Below are 23,838 nucleotides of genomic sequence, written 5' to 3'. Positions count from 1 at the left end.
GATTGCTTCTGAACTCAGGCCTAAAACTACCCAATGCTGCCTCTTGCTGTTTTCTGCATTTAACAGAGAATGCATCACCACTATGAACAAATGGCAGAAACAGATTCGGTTTCTGCCTGCATGAAAAAAAACCTATATAGTGCAATACATTTACCACCATTTGAAATAAGTTTTGCTTAGCTTGTAAAGTTGTAATTCTCAGATTCAGCTGATGACATGTTTTAAAGTAAAAGCAATTCAAATGTTTATGAGAGATGGGATAGCATCTTACAGAGAAACAAACAGGTATTATCTATGCAGAAATCTTGTTTGCTTTCTTAAAGTTTATATATGCATTATTTGAAGGGAAATAAAGTTTTGGCTTTAACATTCCTTTTAAACCAAGATTGTGTAGGACTTGGAATGGCATGGAATCTCTGCCTTAAAATTTAGAACCCTTAATGTGAAAGCAAACTCAAATTTTGAGCATGGTGAATAATGATAAAAAAATAAAAATTGCAATGTTCATATCACTTAAAGTAGCTTATTTAAAGGAATATTAACTAACTTTCAGTAAAATTGCAATCCAATCTGAGCATAATGCTATGTTTCTAATGCATGCTGGCTAGGGAATTCTGGGAGTTGAAATACACACATCTTAAAGTTGTAAAGATTGAGAAGCACTGGTTTAGTGGCTCATTTATTTGATTTTGTTTCTCAAAATGTGGCTTTAATTAACTTGGCATCATAGGCATCTTTCTCAGTTATTTGAATGAGCTACTCCTAAAGTCTCCAGTAGGGGAGGGATCTGCCATGCTATTATTCACCTACCGGAAGAAACTGAATGAAATGAAATAGTTCTAAGTTTACATAAAAATAAATCTTATTTCTTAATAATAATGCTTACATGTTAACAATATACAACATTTACTTTAAACATGTAAATTTTATGCTATTTTCATTCCACATAGTCAGGTCATAAAATTTCTTACCCAGGTCATATCCGATCGATTGAGGGTGCTGTAGTGGCATTCAGTGACTAAATTATCTCCCTGAAATGCAATATCAAGAAATACACTCTTACAAATTTGAGTCGTTATAATTTAAGCATACATACATGGTCAGATTATTTGCTATGAAGTAATACAAGTTAAAAATGCAAGCTGAAATGATCCATTATTGATCCATATGCACATTAACAATTGTGCTATAAAAAACACTTTTAGAATTCCTGCTTCTTGTTTTCCGTAGAAGCCAATATATTAAAATAAATTCACTTTTCCCCCCTATATTAGCCTTCCCAACTCAGATATTTTGGATTCAATTCCAACAAACCCAAAGATTTCCCCTACACACACCCCACCCAAGAATCCAGCATTACAGCCAAGGCACACCACTGCCTGAAAACAGTAAGAAATATTAGCACTTAGACAAATAGCTTTAAAATCTGATTCATATGATCATTTGAACCGTTTTTGCCTGCTATACAAACAAATAAGGTTTGGTGGATCAGATAAATGTTTATAATCATGGGTAAAACATTGTTATAATCTGCAAAATAGCAAAAGCAGCACAATTTTCATTATTCCAGAGCAAAGAATAGCTCTTAAAGGGTTATAAAATTTAGGTTTAGACAGACTTTAGGCAGAGATTACATTCAACAAATAATTAAAGACAGGACAAAGAGAAGAAGCAAAACAAGAAAAATTAATTTAGTTTAAATTTACAGTTTAATTTAGGTTAAAATATTGAATATGGATATCATCTCTGTAACAATTTATTTCTTCTACATTGAAAATTATAATTTATATTTTTTTAAAGGCTTCTGGGTATGCACTTAAGGACTTGAGAAGATACATATGGATTCCCGGGCTACTTTGTACAAATCATTATGTGAATCCACTTTCATTGTGTCACAGAATAATAAAATCCTGGAGTTGGAAGCCTTGGCTTCTGATATAAACTGTGAAGATGAAAAAGTGAAGAAAACTGTGTCATGACATCACAATGCAAATCTCCCCTTATATTTGCACCTCAGCATTAAGTTGTGGAGTTTGCATCATGACATCACAAGGCAAGTTTTATCCCTTAGAACATGGGTGTCAAACTCACGGCGTCACATAGCTGTCACAAGCTGGGGTGGGCGTGGCCTGTGCATGACACATCCAGCCCACAGTCCATCAATTTGACACCCTGCCTAGAAATAACATTTAGGGCCATCCAATTCTGTGCTGAAATACAAATTAAAGCAGCCTTGATAGACTGCCTTCTATATACATTCTGGAATAATACAGATAGTCCTCAATTTACCATTAAAAGTTACAACGACACTGAAAAATGACCATTTTTCACACTTAACAACCATTGCAGCATACCAATGGTCACATGTTCAAAATTTGGATGCTTGGCAACTGCTTTATATTTATGACAGTTGCAGGGGTCAAGTGATCACCTTTTGCTACATTCTGGCAAGTAAAGTCAATGGGGAAGCCAGTTTCATTTAACAACCTTGTTATTAACTTAACAACTGCAATGATTCACTTTACTATAGCAAGAAAGGTCGCAAACTAGGGCAAAACTCACTTAACCAATGCCTCACTTAGCAACATAAATTTTGTGCTGATTCGATATCAGAAATAATACTATTATCAGTGAATACACATATTTTTTTAAAAAAATCCTGTTTCTGAATAATCTGTTGGGTTTAAAGGTTTTTGAAGCAATAATTAATGTTCTTAACTCATATCAATAGCATTGTTGCAGGTGATACATTTTCTGCTTTGCAAGTACACAGCCTTCTTCTCAGCCCTGGACATCTTGAGAGGCTTATAGATGACCAGGCAGGGTATAACTGACTAGGGATGACAGATTGATGTGGAGAAGAGATTCCTGTCTCTAGTTCACATTTTATTTAGCAAGCAAATAAAAACTGTTAGCAGCAGAGGTGGTATTCAGCAGGTTCTGACCAGTTCTGGAGAACCAGTAGCGGAAATTTTGAGTAGTTTGGAGAACTGGTAAATACCACCTCTGACTAGCCCCACCCCTAGCTATTCTCTGCCTCCCGAGTCCCAGCTGATTGGGAGGAAATGGGGATTTTGCAGTAATCTTCCCCTGAAATGGGGAGGGAATGGAGATTTTATAGTATCCTTCCCCTGCCACACAAACCAAGCCATGTCAGGCCCACCACGCCATGCCCACAGAACCAGTAGTAAAAAAAAAATTGAATCCCACGACTGGTTAGCAGTAACAAAAACAGAAAATACCAAAGAGAAATATATCCTTTAAACGAAAATCAGATAAAAATGTTGGAGGGGGAAACGAAGTACATATAAGTGTATGAACTTTTAATTTCCTGCTAGATCATATTCATAATAGATTAAAGAAGTGTTTCATTCTTTGTCCACTTGTCCTTTAGTTCTGATGCTTCTTCATTTCTTTTTCCCTCAGAAAGTGTAAATATGTATGTCACACAAGAATGAATATGGGTATTTGAAACTTTGAACCCCAAAACAACCTAAAATAGTGACAATTGGCCTGAAGAAACAGAAAAATGACAATAACACTAGGAAAAACAGGAAACAAACATCATACAGGCAAGATGGTCCTTTCTTCTTTCAAGTACTGAAACTCCTGGAAGTTAAAGTCAAATTCATCATCATAAGCCAGCAGTTGTAGTTCACTGCCTTTGCGGAAATGGCGCATCCTTAATGCTCTGCCAGCAAGATGTGCATGGAGAAGAACAGCAAAAACATGGATTCCGGTTGGCTTCTCAGCATCAAGAGCCTGGAAAAGACCCATGAGAGAACACGTTCAATAGTAGCAGAACACATGGACTATGGCTGGTCAGCTTTGTGGTACAAAAGTAACTTGTCTAAATCAGCCAAACATATTTTTCCCCTGGGGTCATGCTAAAGCAAAGAAAACAGTGGTGTGGTATGAGAAAAAGAGGGAGTTGTTTTTAAAAAAATATAATTTTAGTGAAGAAATCTTTAAAAAGATAAAAACAATATAGATATTAGCAAAGAAGCAAAGAAAATAAGAAAGAATGGTGAATAAGAAAAACTATAGAAAGAAGGGAGGGAGGGAGGGAGGGAGGGAGGGAGGGAGGGAGGGAGGGAGGGAGGGAGGGAGGAAGGAAGGAAGGAAGGAAGGAAGGAAGGAAGGAAGGAAGGAAGGAAGGAAGGAAGGAAGGAAGGAAGGAAGGAGAAAAGATTATGAAGAAACAACCTCTGACCTTTTTGGCAGTGGTTATAAGTGCATTTATATTTTACCCTGTTCCCAAGGTTACATACAATTTCCTTCTTTCTATAAGCTACTCTTTCTAATCCTCAAACCTGTAAGTCACAATTTCAGCAAAACAAAAATCCACAAAGTTTAGTCTATATATTTACAAGGTCTTCACTTGGCTCTTCATATTTACAGATAGAATGTTAAAGTATTTATTGAATGAGTAGATGTGATTCAGTTCTATCTACTAAATTTTACACAAGAACAAATGTATGGCAATTTCAAATATGAAACAAATATTTTTCAAGTGCTATAAAATTGTATATCTTAACTAGAGAAGAAGGTATGTGTAGATTTATTGAGAAATATTCACATGGCATTTGAAGCATTCTGCTATCATGTAGCATCAGGCACAATCATTTTAATTCTCTTTGGCTTTCATAAAGCATCCTCTACTGTACAAATACCACAAAATATTAGATTTTAGGGTTAGAGGAAATAAAGAAACCATGTCTTTCACCCGCTTATTAGGTCTATCTGATAAATCAATTCCATAGTCTATGATGTTTCATTTTCTCCCACCTGCTCTTCATTTAAAACAGATGTGAGTAAGATGGTATTGGACTCTAAATCCTATCATCTCTAACCACATGAGAAATGAGTCCCTTTGGTTTTCATTTTTTTTAAAATGATATTGTCCACTCATTGTTTTCAAATTTCTTAGATGGAACCTCCCCCACCAACACAAAATGAACTAGCAAGCACTTTTAAACAAAAGAACACAGTCACACACTCACACTTGTTCCTGGGTTATTAATATGTATTATGCTCCCTTTAGAGACATTCAGCAGAGAACCTTCTCCTTTCTTAAGCTAAAGAAAGCTTAGCTAAGTACACAATAAGTACACGCTTTGATTTAAACAATGAAAATATCATAACAATGCTTACTGCATCTTACAAATATAAAAAAAATGTTAATCACCATTTGTGTTAGGCTTAAAAAAGATTTTTGAAGCTATTTATAATGGTTCAGTGACAATAAAATAAGGGGAATAATTTTATCACTGTTTGAATAAGCAGATCTAATTTTTCCTCAATGGAATTAATTGCCTCTGGTTCATACATTAACAATGGATGCTCATAGGTAAATATTGAGGGAACTTCTGAGCAAAAATATATGCATAGGAAAAGGTATATGAAAGAACAAATTTTGAGAGTGCTTTTTTTTCAAACAAGAAGACTAATGCAGAAATTGAATCTAATATATTTGTGAGCATTTATCCATCTTTACTGACAAACCAAAGAAAATAAATGGCATGCTCACACATAATTTGCCTGTTCTTATTTGCTATTTTTCGAACCAGATTTGTATTTTCAATTGATGGCACCATCGTTGTTCCAGATCCCTTTCTGAACAAATTCCAATTGTTGATCCAGGACCACTGAAATAATACACACCATTTTTTTTTACAAAGACACTGAAACTGCCTATTTTCAATAAAAGGCACATTTGCATTAGTAAAAAAACATACTTCTTCTAGACACTCCAGTGTGCAGTGGCCCTCCGACACGAATTCAGGCATGCCCGGTGGGACGTTATGGAACAGGCTGACCCAAAGCCCTGCTTCAATAACTCCAGCATCGTATCTCCTTAAATTTGCAGTATAAAATAGCCTTAGTCCAGAATTATCGATCATCCCTGGAAAGAAAAGAGCAATTGCCTGTTATAACTCAGCATAAAATACCCTATTGATTGAATTTAGTTTTGGAACCTAGTTGCCAATTTGGCCCATTGCTATAACACAGAGAAAGAGGAATTAGAGTTAAGATAGATCAAACAACAGGTTTTTAATTTTTTAAAAAAAATGGCAATAAAGCAAAAAAAAAAAAAGCAAAATCTCAAGAAAGCAGTGAAATAAAACGAATGTCTAGGCTTTTTTGATCAGTACAAACATTTATGCTCAGTTTTATGCCTCTGTTGGGGATTTTCCAGATAGCAGCTTTCTAATACAGTCTATAAGCTAGTTGTTGTACTGTTCCTGTAAGAAGTCTTTCAGTATAGAAACATAGCTCTGCAAGCAGAGCTCATTTGCAGCAGACAGACAGACAGACAAACAGACACACACACACACACACACACACACACACACACACACACACACACATGAATCATGAGAAATTAATTTCTGTTTTGTCCACTCAGTTTTGGAAATCTGGAAATTTGCCATGCCATTCAAGCAGGAGAGGTGAGGTGCCTTGGAGGGGGAAAGGAATTCACTGTCTGCTGTGATAGAGATCTGGGTACAGATAGTTAATCAAAGCAGAGAAGGTAGCATTCTTAACTAAAATATCTACTGAAAATCCCACCACTGTTCAAGGGCAAACAGTGCAGCCAATTCTACCCTTAAATAATAACACATCTATTTCCATAGCATAGGAATTAGGTAATGCAGCATTCGGTCCTATCCATTTTTCCCTCAAAATGCTCATTTTTACTATGACCTACACACATATAGTATAAACATACACATAAACTATGATAAGAGGCGGGGGATGAAGGCATATATGACTTTTTATATTTACATCCTAGCACTGGATGGAAAAACGTAAGTCGTGGATATGCATTGTGACATCCCAAGGCAAATTCCCTCCACCTGCATCCCCTGTGAACAGTTCAGTACAGTTCCCAAAGAACCAGAACGAAACAATAGTTTATAACGACTTTTATAGTTTTGTGAGTGAGAGCCATTTTGGGGGTATTGAACACTACATGGATTTTTCCTTGTTGCTATCCGAAAGGAAGAAAGACTGAAAGTAAACAAACAAAGCAGACTTGCCAGATTGCAGAGCCTAAAGATAACTAGCTAACTTAGAAAATAGATCAATATTCCTGACTTCTTTTGAAATGGAGACTCAGTGCAAAAGTAACTATTTTAATCTTAAATATCCCACTTAAATCCTCATGTCTAGGATTTGGCATTAAGGAAGTACAATTGTACCAGATGTAGATAACTGGCAAGATACATGCTTTTGTAAGGAATATATACATTCAACACATTTTAACAGTTGAGGGAACATACCTTCCAAATATGAAGGGTTATCATAATGGACTTCCATGAGTACATATTGAGGGTCTAAAGCTGTTCCAATGGATAAGCCAACATGAGGAGGGTAGATAAAACCCTGAGATTGGAAACATATCAACATAAGTAAATGGATTCAATGGTATAAACATTTAAATTCTTATTTTAACTATGTATTTATAGCTTCACTGATATAATTTTAGAGAGAAAATAAATCTCCTAGAATTGGCTCATATCACAGCAAGCATATGTTAGTAGTTTTTTTTTACCCTGAGCACATATTTAGCTCCAGTTTGATAGAATTATTTATAATATATTATAATATGTTAACAATTCTATATTAATGTATGGACATGCTTTTCCGTCATTCAACAGAAAACAATTGGTAATCATGCATTACTAGTATTTTAAAAATAATTTATTAAAACTCTTATTAAAAGGTTTTATACAGTAATAAAAACAAAGAAAGAAAAGAAATAGAATAAAGAAGAATACAAAACAAGTGAATAAACAATAAGGAAATTGAAAAGTAATGAAAAGCATTATTATTCTACTTAAAAATGCATATGTATTCCTAGCAAAGATGAAAATTAAGAAACAGTTTCTTGTATCAAGGAAAAATACTAAAAGAACAAATACAGGGCCAAGAAAAACTAAGAATCTGCCAAGCATACCTAATATTTGTTAGGTATGTCCAATTAAAATAAGGATATAATAGTTCTATAATCACTCAGCTGATTAAAAAAAACTTTAAAAGCATTTATTGTAGAGAATGTATTCAACCTTGTGCCAAATTTGGCTTAATTTTAGAAAATAAACAGGGCTCCTCTAGTTAGCTCTCGGCTGTGGAAACCACTTCAGAAGTTCAGAGCTTTTGCCTAACTAGGAACTCAAACTAGGAACTCAAAGAGCCCCGGAAGAAGAGAATGGCAAAATCCTGCCAATAATTCTACCAACCCCACCCCCTGCTGCAATTATGCACTCCCCAAAATTAAAATGTGAATTAAAGGAATCTTTACATTATTTGATAAAGACATTTAAATAAGAATTAATCTTACCTCTCCTCCAATAGCCCAAGCAAATATGACTGTTTGACAGGTGAGAAATGAATCTGGCATGTTTGGGTGATAGCACTCATGGCCATAATCCAGAACACTGTCGTTTAGACTGCTACTACACTGATAGAGAAGCATATGGTGCACTATACTCTCATGACCCTTCTGAATGAGTGGTTCAACCTGTCAATATAATAAGGGAATATTAGAAGCATTTGAAGCATTTCAGTTTCTAACTAAAATATTAAGTCATTCATTCATTCATCATTTTCAATTATAATTGTTCAAAATGCTTAAATGGTGTTATGAAGAAGCCAAAATGCAAACTGCACAAACATCCTTGTTGTTCAGTCACTGAGTCCTGTCAAACTCTTTGCAACATCATGGACTGTAGCATGCCAGGCCCCCTACACTACATTGTCTGCCAGAGTTTGCCCAAATTTATATTCATTAAGTTGATGACACTATCTAAGTTATCTCATCCTCTGCTGTCCCCTTCTCCTTGGGCCTTTAATCTTTCTCAACATCAGAGTCTTTTCCTATCTGTCCTTTCTTGTTAGGTGGCCAAAGTATTTGAACTTCAGCTGAAGTATCTGTCTTTCAAAAGAGCAGTCAGGATTGATTTCCTTTAAGATTGACTGATTTCATCTCCTTGAAATTCAAAGGATTCTATTTATATATTAAGTCAACCAAACCTGATCTAATACTTTCCGTGTGTTTTTGATTACAACTTCCAAAATTCCCATTTTTGGAGGGGAAGAGCCACAACTGGTAGTCCAAGCATTGGATACAACCCTAACTCTAAGACAGAGTTGCATGCTGAAGTGGTATATCAAATACAGGTAAGATACTATGATGATGTCAAATTGTGCAGTTTTTAGAACTGATAGCAAGACCTTTGTAATATTACTTAATAATACTCAGCACTGGGAAAGGATTTAGACTAAGGCCTCCCAGATCCTTCAGTTTGATCTGTCTGAACTATTAAAGTTTAAAATTTGCTTGCTATGTAGGCAAAACAACACTGCAATCTGTGTTTAATGCAGAGTTTTTAATTTCTAATTGCATCTCAGGATGCAATATATTAATATTTTCTAATCCTTCATGTTCTCCTGTGTAAAATAAAATGTGTGAGAGGGGGGAGAGAGAGAAAGAGAGGGGGGACAAACTTAGATGAAAGCTGCAGTCAAGCTGCCATAAAATGCATGGTGCTTTTGTTACTGAATGCTATGGTGGAGGAAATATAAACAAATCCACCCACACATGATGTGCAATAGAATTTTTAAAGGGTGAGAATCCAAAAGAACTCAGAACATCTAAACAAAATAAGAAATGAATCAGTGTGAAGGTTATGGGAATGTTCTACTGATCTCTGCTTGAAATAAAAGGGACACTTGTCCAAACTTGTGCAACAGCCACCTGCCTCTTTAGGACACTAACACTTGTTATGCTTTTCGCCACAATTTTTTTAAAAAAAAAACAATCTTCAAAGTGATGACTCATTACTAAAGTTGGCTATTCATACACTTTCATTCCCAGTTCCTTGAACACCAAGATTCTAATAATTATTTGTCTGCTCATATTTTTATTAAAAGATAAATCTCCTTCCCTCCCACCAAATACAAAGATTTTATGAATCTCTTTCTTTGAGATCATTTTGTAGGTTTTATAAGTTAGCAATATTGATTGCTAAATAAGCATTCTAGATAATAAATATATGAATTATTGAACTACTTGGAACACTTGGAACAAGTAGCAAAAACCAAACTTCCTATCTTAGGTTGCATAAAAATATACAGTTTTTTAAGTGACTTGCAAAAATGGAGAAAAAAAGAAAAAATGGGAATTTTTCAGCATATACTATTAAATCTTGTAGGTCACTTTCATAATCACTCTTACAAGTTATAAGGGAACATTACTCATATTCATCATTATCCATTTTTTTTAAAAAAAATTAAAGAACCATTATCTAGCAAAACTCTGAATAACATAGGAACATCTATCTGTTCTGTCTTCATAGATTTAAAGGCAATTCAATAGCAGCATAGAATGAAGTGAAGGGCAACAGAAAGGCATGTAGCTCTCACAAATCTTTGTTACCTATGTGTCAATTTTACTATCAAACAATACCAAGTAAAGCAACTCTTGCCTTTTACCTAATTCGTATTTGGGTTAAAATTGAATATCCCCGATGCACTTTTCATATAGGCACTTGATTACATTAAACTTACATGCATTTCTAGTTGGTACTACCTGTAGAATAAGCCATATGGGGAAAAAAAGACTTAAGGTCATCAACATTGGACATTCTCCAGATTATATTTCTGCATTGCTTCTCTGTTTTCATTCAAATATCCAAATTAGATATTAGGGACAAATTTCTGCATTTAGAAAGCAATGTTGAAAATATTCATAATTCCCCAGGAAAGTTTGGTCTAGTGGTTAAGGCATCAGGCTAGAAACCAGGAGACGGAGAGTTCTAGTCCCACCTTAAGTCATGAAACCTCACTGGGTAGCCTTGGGCTAATCATTTTTTTCTCGCACTCAAATCCATCTAAACATGTTGAGGAGAACTCCACTGAAAAGCATCAGATGTATCACTCTGAGCAGGTTCACAAAAGGAGTAGCCATCAGCTCAATCTCACTAGGTATTTCATTTATGCAGAACAACTCACCATACTGAATTGGACAGATTCAGGGTGACAACAGCGCGGAGACAGAAGCACGCTGTAAACGCTAAACCTAAAATTAACCCCTAAACCTAAACCTAACCCCCCTAAACCTAATCCTAAACCTAACCCTAAACCTAACCCTAAACCTAACCCTAAACCTAACCCTAAACCTAACCCTTAACCTAACCCTAAACCTAACCCTAACCCTTAACCTAACCCTAAACCTAACCCTAACCCTTAACCTAACCCTAACCCTAACCCTAAACCTAACCCTTACCTTAAGTTGAATCGGCTTGCTTTCAAAGCACTATTTAAAGCGCCCTTCTTTCTCCGCGCTCGCTGTTGTCGCCCTGTTGATGACGTCAGTGACGCAGTTTAATCGGGCGCGGCTTAGTCGAGCGTGGTTTTGTCGTGCCACGGATTACGTGTGGTTGATACATACAAAGGCATGTGTGATTTAAGCAGACAGCAACCTAACAGTCCCCAGATTTCTTTCTGTATTACACTACATCTCTTGGGCTATTTGTAATATGTACAACAGGATCTTCAGATGTTTGCTCCTCAAGTTTCCTTTTTACTTTTTTAATAGGATGGGCCACCACAGATGATAGGTAGTCCTCAACTTATGAGTGCCACTGAGACTGAAAATACAGTCATAAGTCATTACAGTTGTAAATAGAGGTGTCCACATGACCAGAAGTGATTTTATTATCTTTTTGGCAGGTGTTTTTAAGTGAATGCAGCAATCTTGACAAGAGAGAAACGGCATGACTGTTTACAACAGGTAGGGAGATGCTATTCTGGCCATAGCCATCATAAATGCAAATGGTCATTCATAAATCAAGGACTTCTTGTAGAACATTCACCTGTAGTTTCTGCATACTTAGTCTCTATCCACTAGGTGGGTGACATAATGTGTGTAGTTCATGTATATTCATAGTTGAAATAATGGTAAAAATCAAACCCCACATTTAAACCCCACTTTTGGCCTTCACAGCTACATTAGGCCTGGTTTTAGATTTACAAATAAATTACTAGATTTTCCATTCCCACATAGACCAACCCCTTCCCCACTTTCTCAGATAAATATTCAAAATAAAACATTGACAATTGGTCTTGCCAGCTTGCATTTCCAGTCACTGAAAATCGAACTGTTACTTTTTGTATAACACTACCCTTTAATCATCTCAATTATAGATGGTATGTATTCATATGGAAGACCATTGACGTGTGTATTTCAGATGTTTTTGCAAATATTTTCTTAATTTATGCAGCTAGGATCTTCCTCTCTTTGCTGAGTTGTGTTTCAGTTGAACTAAAACTCAAATTGTGAATGATTTCTCTCTGAAATGTTTTTGAGCCTGTATTTGCCTTCTCAGTAAGCATGTTTTCATAAGTAATTAAGACCTTTGATTAATTAACTTGTTTTTCAATGAGAAACCACTTACATTCCTGATATTTATAGTACTTTACCACACGAGCTAGGATAGTTGATAGAAAAAAATTAATTTTAAGACAGTAACTCTAAACGTTTTTTACTAGTGTGCTCACACAGATTTCAGACAATTTAGTATACAAGAGGCAATGATAATAATGACTTTGGTGGCCTGTAACACCATGAATTAAATATGTTAAATGATGTTATACCACAGTTAAGTTCAAATCTACGAATGAATGTACATGTGAAGAAAAACTAGGAAGAAGTAAGAGATTGCAGCAGGGCAATTAATTCATATTTGAAAAGAAAATTATCAAGATAAAATTTAGGAAGTGGTGAGAATGGAGAGCATAAAAGGAAGAGGACCTGTGCACTTTAAGATCAGTATATTCCTATTTTAAGTCTGAAAATGCAGAGTCCAGAAATTCTGGAAAGTGGTTCAACCCTTGGGATGGAATTGAATGCTTCTCACTGTTTTCTCCTAGGGTTTCAAGTGTGTGCACATTTATAATTCTTATAGCACCAGGCAATATTTAGTGTCTTTCCAACACTCCAATTAGATAAAGAATGTGTTCCAGAACAAAATTGCACAATAACATGATTATGACATAGGAACATTAAGCTGAGTCAGCTCATGATTGCTGAAAGCCATATTTTTATATGAAGTCAGAGTTGGAGGAGCCAAGAGTAGTAATAGATCATTTACAGAATCATTAATGCAAAGTCATGTCATTTTGTAAGATTGTTTGTTAGCCTGTTATCCTTGAAAATTGTTAGATTGCATCTTTCATAGTCCCAGTTAGCTGGCTGGGAACTCTGAAGATTCAATTTTCTAAAAAGCACCAGGTTGGTGAAGGCTGCCTCAGGTTTACACCTCTTGATATGAAAGTTGGTACATAGTCTCTGACTATGAAGTTAAAAAATGTTGGACAACCTCTGTACAATTATAATGATCCAGTGTATTGAATAAAATGACTAAAAAAAATGTAATCTCTCATTCACTCTCTCTCTCTCTCCCTCTCCCTCTCTCTCTCCACTGTTGTATTCCCACTACTTAACTAGTGTTCTACTTAATAGAACACATATAGAGTCAAAGCCTGTTCACTGTTAACAATTTTATGAATGTTAGTACTTATTTTGCTGTTTGCATTATCACTCCTTTGCAATGAGGTTTCTACTACTGATGCATTTTCATGAATCAACTCACTTGCAGTGAACACGGATTCATGCAGTGAGGGAAGGCTGGCCTGGGAAGTTGATTGGAAATAAACATAGAGAGGCCATAGAGACTTCACATTGATCATTTGCACATCACTAGTCATCAGTCTTTGAGAATGTCTATTTTAATAAGAATAATGCAAAGGACAACTATCTGAAAATCATGTTTACCTAAGTGCCTGCTTGCTTAATCAATTACCTATAGTAATATTTTGATACATCTTGAATATATTTTGATAATCTTGAAAAAAAACACATTTTAGCACTGGTTTACCTATTGTGAAATACAATTATATATTCAATTATGAGGGATTATGATGTTTTTTTGGAAAACTGACAACTCAATAGCACAGTATCTGTTTTATGCTGTATTGCTGCTCATTGATAACCTGCATCCTGAAATATATAAGAAATATATACATGTAATAGATCTGCACAATGGAAAGCAAAACCACTAAAACAGTAAACCACAAATATAATGCAAGCATTGAAATTCTTATTAAAATCCATGGAATCAACCAACTTGGTAATTATTTTATTTCATTTCTGTCAGAAAAAGCAAACACATTTCTGTTAACAGTATAGAGACTATTTAATAATTGGTCACCGCAGAAGTTTAAATGGGTAAAATACCGATCAGTTATATAGATTATAAATGAAAATTTGGGAGTTTCTTGATGTTGGTAGGGTATACAAGGGAAAGCTCATATAATCAGTGCCTTTCCATCCCAGTATTTATGTCATTGAAAGAGTTATTCCAGCTGCAAAAGAGTCATCCATAAAAACAATGGTTCCCACAAAGCTAGGGTGACATGCAAAGGGCCCCCTATTCCAGCTGCATTTACATTAGAGGAAATTGATCCATATCAAGTATACAATATATATTACATGATTGACTGCCCACTAATCTTCTCACAGGGAGAATCTAAATAGCCATTGTTTGCATTATGATTCACCCCAAAGCATTAAAAATAGGGACAGTTGTTGTTTCTTTTCTCTTTTGCTCCTCTTCTGTAATTCAACACTAGGGTTGGCATCATTGTACATTTAGAAGAAATTGTTAGAGATACATTCTCACAAGCAGTAGTACGGATAAGGTAGTAAGGCAAAGGAAATACAGAAGCAGAAACCAAAAAAAGAATGAGATAAAGCATGAAGAACAGAGTCCAGATTTCTTTCTAATGCTTTGTCACCAGTGGCCCAAGGTTGATATTTACATTTCTATATTTTCTTTTTTGACCGAAGACTGTGTTGCATCTCTGAGTGATGTGTGTATTTTTCCACCTGTTGTATGTCTGTTCATGTGTGTATGTACACATGGAGAATCAATAAGTATGTGTAACACTGGGAAGGAGGGCTGGGAGAAAGGACTGTGGGCAGTGTAGAATTGAGCAGTTGCCAATATGCTGAACTACTTCCCCAATATCAGGATTCTAAATATCAGGATTTTAAACCTTTTGCCATCATAACAATCTTTAGTGAAATATTCATATATACATCTCTCTCCAAAATCTAAATACCAAAAATGAACACAAATTAACAATGAAAATAATACAATGAAAACTTTGGGGGAGGTGGATATACAACTAAAGATTCTTTACACCTTTCCTGGACTCGGTCTGTACCTCCCCAAGGGCAAAACACCCCACAGGAAGAGTAACCCTCCCTATGTGTGTCAGGGATGGGTTCTGGCCGGCACTACTTCGGTGCACTCATGTGCATGCTTCACTGCACGTGCAACTGAAAAACAAGATGGCAGCACCAACGGTGCTAACTGGGGAACCGTTTCAGGGACATGGCAAGCCAGGGTTGCTGCTGGTTCCAGTGACCCAGGGTGCCAAACCACTATCAGTTCGGCCAAACCAGTCCAAACAGGTAGGAAACCACCACTAATGTGGAAGCATGAGAATGGTTGGGAATTTTTCAACCCTTGCAACCTCTGGTCATTTTCTAATTAAATCATTCATTTGCCAGGTTTGTCCACTATACCAAATTTGGTCCTATTTTATTCTGTTTTCAATGGGTTGTCCTGTTGATGGGCAGGCAGGACCTAAGACTATTTATAAAACGTCTTTGCACTTCTTTTTATTGAGTTCGAAAGAATAAAAGTAGAAGCTATGGATAAGAATGAGAAGGATGGAGCAGCGGTGGTGCACAAGGAAGGCTAGGGAACAGCATTTGCTATATTAATGGTCCAAGTACTTTTGAATACCTACCTGAACTAACTTACTCTCAAGAATTATTTGGCAAATTTGGATAGGGTCAGTTATTAGATGGGAAACAGAATCCAGAGGAGCAGAATAATTATTTAAGAATAATTATTTAACAATAATTTCCAAAAAATCTAAAATAAATTGTACTCAAGCAAAACATATTAATGTCTTCATGAATTTATCAAAATTCAATCTATACTCATAGTCTAGTTTATTATAATATGGGCAAAAATGCACTGAACATTAAAGAAAAAGGTGAGAATTAACTGAATTAGAGAAAAACAGAGTCTTGTGGCATTGCATGAAGATAAATTACCACTAGCTGATGAAAAAGTAAATATTAAAATGTAATAAACATTTTAATTTTTAATGTATCAGGGAGTAAACTGGTCACAAACAGTTTGAATTGTGTAATTGATCTACGAGTAATCTAACCTAAAAGAAAATTAGTTTTCATTTATGTATTTTTCCATGTGGTTTATTTACACTCAATAAAAAGTAATGTAGAATGAGTTTGAATAGATTATGAAAGAATAAATAACATAATAGAAAGTCAAAAGAAAATAAGGATTTTAGTGATTTCTTTGAAGACTGAAGAATAATAAATATTTGCAATTTCCAAAACTTTACTAAGTAAGTGTAATTAGCATGGTTACAGCATAGGACCAAGAACAATTATGCTATCTGTTGATTTTGGAAATTTACCAGATCTAAATAGGTATCAGTTCTTGTAAGCAATGTAAACTTTGTTAGATTTCTGTGATCCGATTGTTCTGTCATGGCATTTTTGGGTTATAAAATTAATTTTTTGATAAATGCCTATTTACTGAATCATAATACATACATACATACATACATACATACATACATACATACATACATACATACATATCTTTTTCTTAAATAAGATAAAGGAAAATAGTGTTTCTTGACTTGAATCACTCAATCTGGAATCAAGTGCTAACTGAAAAAACTATTTGAAAATGATCTAGCAAGTCAAAACATTTCCTTGAAACTTGAATTCCTCATATCTCACATCAGAATGAAATTGTGATTTTGCTTTTAGTATCCATTGTCGTTTTTAAAAAAATTATTGATTCAACAAGGTGATGTAGACTGGCAAATTAAATATTAAATATTTTTAAAATGATTTTTAAAAAAAAACTTGTTAAAACAGAAAAACAATAAAATCTTTAATTAAAGATACAGATTTCAAATTATTGTTCCCATTTATTTTAAAGACTGTGAGTTTTTAGATAGTGTATGTATGAACATGTATTTAAATGAATACTATATATTTATTCAGATGTATACACATACACACACACACACATACTAGAGAGAGCTTCTTAATCTTTAACAATAAGCATCTCTTCTTAACCTTTAATTAACTTGAGAGACCGCCTTCTGCCGATTACCTCCTACAGACCCATTCAATCTCACAGATTAGGCCTCCTCTGTATTCCATCTGCCAGCCAATGTCAGCTGGCAACTACTCGGAGGAGGGCCTTCTCTGTGGCTGCCCCGGCCCTTTGGAACGAGCTCCCCGTGGAGATTCAGACCCTCTCCACCCTTCGGGCCTTCCGGACGGCCGTGAAGACCTGGCTGTCCCAGCAAGCCTGGGGTTGAGTCCCCCCCCCCTACTCGAATTTGCTGTGTCTGTTGTGCTTTTAAATTGTTCGTATTGTCTGATTGTCTTTGTCTTACTTTTTGTAATTTCCCCTCCCTTGGCTTTTCTTCAGCCGCCCTGAGTCCCTTCGGGGAATAGGGCGGCCTACAAACTGAATAAACTCCAAACTCCAATTATGGTTATCTCTTTATTCCTGAAGCTTGATTAGGGAACTAAAAATCTTTATGCTTGAGGGAGCGAGGAAAATAAAAACCTTTCAACACAAAGGCCTTATGTGCCAAAGACACAATACCATTATTTTTCCCAAAGTTAGAACATCACAAACAGGAATCAAAGCTTTTAAAAATTGTTCATACAGGTATTCAGTTGATTCCTATGTATCCATTCCATCTTAATGAATTCCCTTTGTCTATATCTATAAGAATCATGCAATTATACCTTCCATATGTTTATTTAAATAAACAGAGATCCAAGAAAGGATTTGGAGAGCCAATCATCCTATTGCAATTATGAATTACTTTAGAGAAGAACAATAAACTCTCCAATCATGAAACGGAATCAAAGGCAGATTTTTAGGAAAGTTTGAGTTGAGTGTATAATATATATAGGCTTGTAATTTCTTGTCTTTTAGAACACCTAAGGCTTTAATACTATGTGTCAGCAAAAATAATATGCAAGGAATTTTGCCTCTGGCATCAGTTATATAAACAAAGCAATATGATGTAAAACCATACTTAGCCACAAAACAAATTTCCCATATAGAGGTTTTGGCTACTATGTTAAGATTGCATATAGCTCAGATCTAAATTTGTAAAACTTCATAATCTACAAAAAGAATGTACCTAGCAACATCTTATCTTGGGACTATTCATTCAAAATGAAAGTGTATAATTAAAATAATTCTGAAAGATATCTTATATCTGCTTGAATCTCATGTTTTTCTCCTCCTTTTTGCATGCTGGTAATGTTTCATTGATCATCTATTCCTTAAACCATTGTTGCTGAAATAAGGAATAATAGCATAATGTTTTTAATATTTACTATTTAAAAACCAGTTTTTTTAAAAAAATCAACAAATATGCTCTAGCTCTTAAAGTATATTTTTCCAAGACTATGTGTTAATCACATCATGAAAGAAATAGAATTACGAACAGAAAGTTCTATATCAGAGATGGTATTCAGCAGGTTCTGACCAGTTCTGGAGAACCAGTAGCGGAAATTTTGAGTAGTTCGGAGAACCTTTAGATACCACCTCTGACTGGCCCCACCCCACCTATTCTCTGCCTCCTGAGTCCCAGCTGATCAGGAGGAAATGGGGATTTTGCAAAACCTTCCCCTTCCACGCCCACCAAGCCACGCCCACAGAACCAGTAGTAAAAATGTTTGAATCCCACCACTGCTCTGTATGCATCACTAGCTAGCTCACATACCTTTATCACATGATGCTTTTCATGCAGGATAGGTATCTTAAACATTTGACACCAATAGGTCGTGTCCTGTTCTGGTATAGCCACCTGTCTTAATAAAATGGAAAGAAAAATCTAATATAATATGAAGTGTGTTTTTCCCAAGACAATTCAGCATACAGTTCTGTCCCTCTTACACTGATACTTAACCCAAGTAACTTACGTTTTGGTTTGCCAAGTCAAAATATGGCAGGGAGGACGGGATTACAGCATTCTTCTCGGGATTCAATAAACGAAGACTCTTCGTTCCCCGATTAGAACCATGGTAGTTTTGACCTCCATATTTAAAGTCTTTCTCATGATAGGCCCATATTACTCGTACTGTGCTTTCCTGGAAAAAAGGAAAGCTGCTGCTGAGTTATGTAAAAACAAAACTAATCCTATGATCACAGCCTACCTGAATATATTTTCCATCTTGCAAAGATTTGGGGAGCATATGGCCCTCCAGATGTTGCCAAATTAGAATTGCTTGTAGTTGCTATCAGCATGACCAAAGTTGAAGAACACTGGTTCAGAAGTTCAGAAACCTCTGATGGGTCACATGTTTCAAATACTCCTGATCACACTTCTATATTAATATATGTTGTAAATGTATATTATTTCAACTCTGAGTAGGATTATTAATTCCCTTTTTTAATTTTACATTTTGCTTTTGTATTTTTACTGTAAATATTTTGATACAAAAGTAATTTGTCCTTAGGTAACCTTACATTTGGTTTACTATAGCATACTCTACACAGACTAGTATGGCTGTCAGGCTGTTATCTAGAATAGACTTCAAAGGCCCTATAACTTTTATTCTTAACTTGCCACATCATCTATATATTCAAATTCTGTCCCAGAAAATTCATCAGCCCTCAGCCCAATTCCCTTGTCCAGTTGTTTCCAACTCTAGTGGGCTGTATTCATCTCCATTTCTTAGCCAAAGAAGCCAGGGTTTCCTGAGGAAACTTCCATGGTCATGTGGCAAGCATAACGATACGCCAAGGCACATGGAATGTTGTTACCTTCCAACCAAAGTGGTACCTATTTATCTATTCACATTTGCATGATTTTGAACTACTAGGTAGGCAGGAACTGAAGCAAAAACAGGAGCTCATCTCATAGTGCAGAACTCAAGTCTCAAACCTGGGTTATCAGCTTTTCAGCTGGCAAACTCAGTGTCTTTAATCACTAAGCCATTGTGCCCACACAATAGAATAAACCCTCACTGAATTACAGATCAGAAGAGACACTTACATTGTACCTTCCCTAATCAGAACATACAGCAAAACAGACTGTTTATTATGGCATAATCAGCATAATGATTAGATTGAAAACAAGAAGCTAATATTAAGCTCTCTCTCTTCTTCATTCTTTTGTCTAATTTAGATTCATCATTAGGTTTAGCATTACCCTTTACCTACCGTTAGGCTCTTGTCATTTGGGTCACAAGTGTGAAGCTGCCGGCTGAAAGCTAGTATTGTGTGAGTATTATTTTCCATAGCATACTCCAGATGGTAATCCTGCTGAGAATCTTTTTTCAGTATTCTGTCTGCATTTGTGAAGCAATCCTGTTCAAGATAGAAATCAAAACATTATCCTGCTGCTCTTCTTTTTAAATGTTCTGAACTCCACAACATTTTCAATTTTGTGGGAAAGAATGTGTTGTTAATTTTCCAAATAAATACTTTATACTAATCAATGAGTGAAAATTTTATTATTTTTAATCTAGACTTTTGAATATAATTAACATTGCATAAAGTCCACATTCAGTAACTATTGTATAATAAAAGACCCTTATCTAAAGAGGTATCTATTTTGCAAGCATAAGGGTATTAGTGGACTTACATATATTTGAAAAAAAATGATCCACAAGAACAAATTGTAAAAATAGCGTATTTCTGCATTATACACTTTCAACATGTCTTCATAGTGATTTTCTCTGGCTACTATATAATATATGCACTATTTTTGTGTGTGTGCTTTTTTACTGTTGTTCCCTATTGGGTGGTGAGTAAAATAAAGAAATATGATATTTCTACTGTAACTGTAAATCCATTTTATTAGTTCCCAGGCACTTATTTATAAGGGGATAAGCATACCACTTATTGTGATCCTAATATATACTCTCTAGAGAGGAAACATTAAAATGGAACATGATATTGTATACCGCCTCATTTTGTCAAACTATGGAAATGTTTTACAGAGTCTCCCTGCTGTTTCAAGGACAGATTATCCTAGTCCTCATTGTAGCAAAAATGATATTATGAATACGCTGCGTTAATAATGTACTATCATTAACCTCTTCACCTCTGAATTCTGTGTTATAAGGTGCAGCTGCTTTTTTGACCATCCAGGTCACCACAATTTCAGCAACTCTTGTGATTGCCATTCCAAAAACACATTCCATTGAGATTAGGATGATAATATTGCTTAATGTTCTTTCTAAGAGTTTTCGAAGAACTTTATGCAATTGTTTCTAGTTTGCATAGTGACCACACAGAGATATAAAATTTGCAGATGTTTTAAGGAGGTGGCAAAGCTACCATTTAAAGAAGTGTTTTGTTTTTAATGGAAATTTGCATAAAATTAAATAAATATCTATGTCTTATTTTTAGATGTAAATAAAAGGAAACGGCTGTGAATGTCTCCACTCCCAAAGGTTTTAGGCTAAGTGGAAGACAAGAAAAGATAGGCAAGATCAATCCCCAAAATCAAAAAAATGGAAATCTATGGGCAAAATGAAATTTCTAGCAGCCTTTTGTGGTAAGGAACTTAGTTTAGCAATTGTATTGCAAGTTTGTTTTTATAAATAATAATGTGACATACTAACTGTACTAATCAGAAATAATATGATACTACTGATTGGTAGAAGTTCAGAGATGCAACTATTTATCTTGTTTGAAATTTAGTCACTTCCCTGATAAGCAACCAATTTATGTTAGATTATCTATTTTAACCTACCTGTAATTAGGCAAAATTAAACTCAATTTACATATTATCTTGAATGGAATATTTATTGTCACCACCATTTTGGTGCTCAATAACATGGTTCCATGACATGGCAATCTGGGTCACTGCATTCCAGATATTTTGAACAATTCTCATTCATTGCAGTCCTTATTTTATAGGCTGGAAGATAAAACATCTGGAAGACATTGGGCTGTCTATTTTGCAAGTCAGTTATCTCTATTATGGTAAAGTTAACATGTTGTGTAGCAGTTATTGAAATCAACCTATATACACACATTCACATACAATCACAGCCTACTATAGGCAATTCTAGGCTGCTGGATAGAATGAATGAATCAGATATGTTTCATTCAATAGACGTCATTTAGAAATTTCAGTAATATACAGTAAGATGATTTTACAGATCATAAAAATTGTGGTTTATAATTTCTTATAGATGAAGGCATTGAGGCTGAATTGCTTCTCATATGCTGTGACCCTGAACTTGTTCTCTTAAAAAGGATTTGCAGTTGATATGGTTTCTGATTACTGCTATACAAAACGGCAGGGAGTAATTTCTTAAGGATGTTGCAAAAAGATGCAAATAAGTTTTATTTTATCCCTAAAAAAATGAGAGCACAGCTGCAGAAGAAACCTTGAGAAAAAAAATGACAGCTGTCTTCATAGGCCTGAACAGGTGTTTTATACAGAACAGAAATCCTCTATATCCATGCAACCTACTGCAGATTTTGCCTTCTTTTAACAATGAAATCAGTAATTAGAAAATACTGTTTAGGGGTCTTAGCATAAAAGCTTACCAAGTTTATCTGAAACCTTGATTAAATCAATTGTATGCTGCATACAAGCTTTTATGCTAGCAACATTTTAATTATTGGACTGGTACAGTGGCTACTATGTTGGATACGGAAGTAAGGAATCTTTATGAATGTAAAGAAAACTATGTAGCATCACACCATCCACCATCTCTGTAAACCAGCATTCTTTTTTGTAATGGTGAAGCAGATCCTATACTGTAAGCTCAAAACAGGCTGTAAACTGAACTGCTTTTTTCTTCTGTTTTCCAGCAATTGATGAGTAACTCTGGCATGTTATTATTTTTAGCTTCCACAACTTGTAGCCCATAGTGCATTTCCATGAATATAAATGAATGTATATGGAGATTCCCAATCATCCAGAACATGGTTTACACAAAAGTGCTTTTCAAAAGGCAACTGGACTTTCTTGATTTTTTGCTTGGAAACATTTCATTTCTCATCCAAGAAGCTTCTTCAGTTCAGTTCTTCTGACCTGAAGAAGCTTCTTGGATGAGAAGTGAAACATTTTTGTGAATATATATCCATTTTAACTTTATTCAAATTTAAACCTCACTGTATAATCTGGCAATAAATTCCATATTTAATGCACTTAAAGAAATGTAACATAATTTCTTTTTATTTACTGAGAATCTTCCATTCAGTTTCATGTTTTTACATGCCAGTATTTTAAATCAGATAGAAGATTTGGGTATACTAACTTTCTCCACATTATGCAAAATTGTATGTATCTTACTATTTAAAAAAATAATAAAGTACTAAACGTTTTTGAGAATGTAGGATTTATAACAGAGCTAAATGTACATTAAATGGCTACTGGGATTTTACACATTCAAATAATCTATCAAAAACATAAATAATATACAGGTGAAACTCAAAAAAATAGAATATTGTGCAAAAGTTCATTTATTTCAGTAATGCAACTTAAAAGGTGAAACTAATATATGAAATAGACTTATTACATGCAAGACAAGCTCAAACCATGATCTGTCATAATTGTGATGATTATGGCTTACAGCTCATGAAAACCCCAAATCCACAATCTCAGAAAATTAGAATATTACATGCAATCAATAAAACAAGGATTGTA

General features: G+C 34.9%; 1 protein-coding gene across 2 annotated transcripts in view; it reads right to left on the bottom strand.

Annotated features, from left to right (window-relative positions):
* LOC148045088 (DBH-like monooxygenase protein 1) overlaps positions 1–23,838 on the bottom strand; it is a 38,649-nt gene that overhangs the window by 3,739 nt on the left and 11,072 nt on the right. For both annotated transcript variants that reach the window (XM_087719143.1, XM_087719142.1), the window contains exons 2-9: positions 20,388–20,534; positions 19,145–19,312; positions 18,946–19,029; positions 8,348–8,527; positions 7,287–7,389; positions 5,739–5,905; positions 3,571–3,762; positions 972–1,031 (exon numbers count right to left, since the gene is read on the bottom strand). In XM_087719143.1, the coding sequence (XP_087575269.1) occupies positions 972–1,031; positions 3,571–3,762; positions 5,739–5,905; positions 7,287–7,389; positions 8,348–8,527; positions 18,946–19,029; positions 19,145–19,312; positions 20,388–20,534 (1,101 nt within the window). The remainder of the gene's footprint in view (positions 1–971; positions 1,032–3,570; positions 3,763–5,738; positions 5,906–7,286; positions 7,390–8,347; positions 8,528–18,945; positions 19,030–19,144; positions 19,313–20,387; positions 20,535–23,838) is intronic.

The sequence above is a fragment of the Thamnophis sirtalis genome, unplaced genomic scaffold (assembly GCF_051295495.1).
Source record: "Thamnophis sirtalis isolate CommonGarterSnake01/CBP01778 unplaced genomic scaffold, rThaSir2_p1.2 scaffold_6, whole genome shotgun sequence".
Lineage (NCBI taxonomy): Eukaryota > Metazoa > Chordata > Lepidosauria > Squamata > Natricidae > Thamnophis > Thamnophis sirtalis.
Note: the sequence above shows the minus strand (reverse complement) of the source record. Positions and strands in the feature narration are given on the sequence as shown.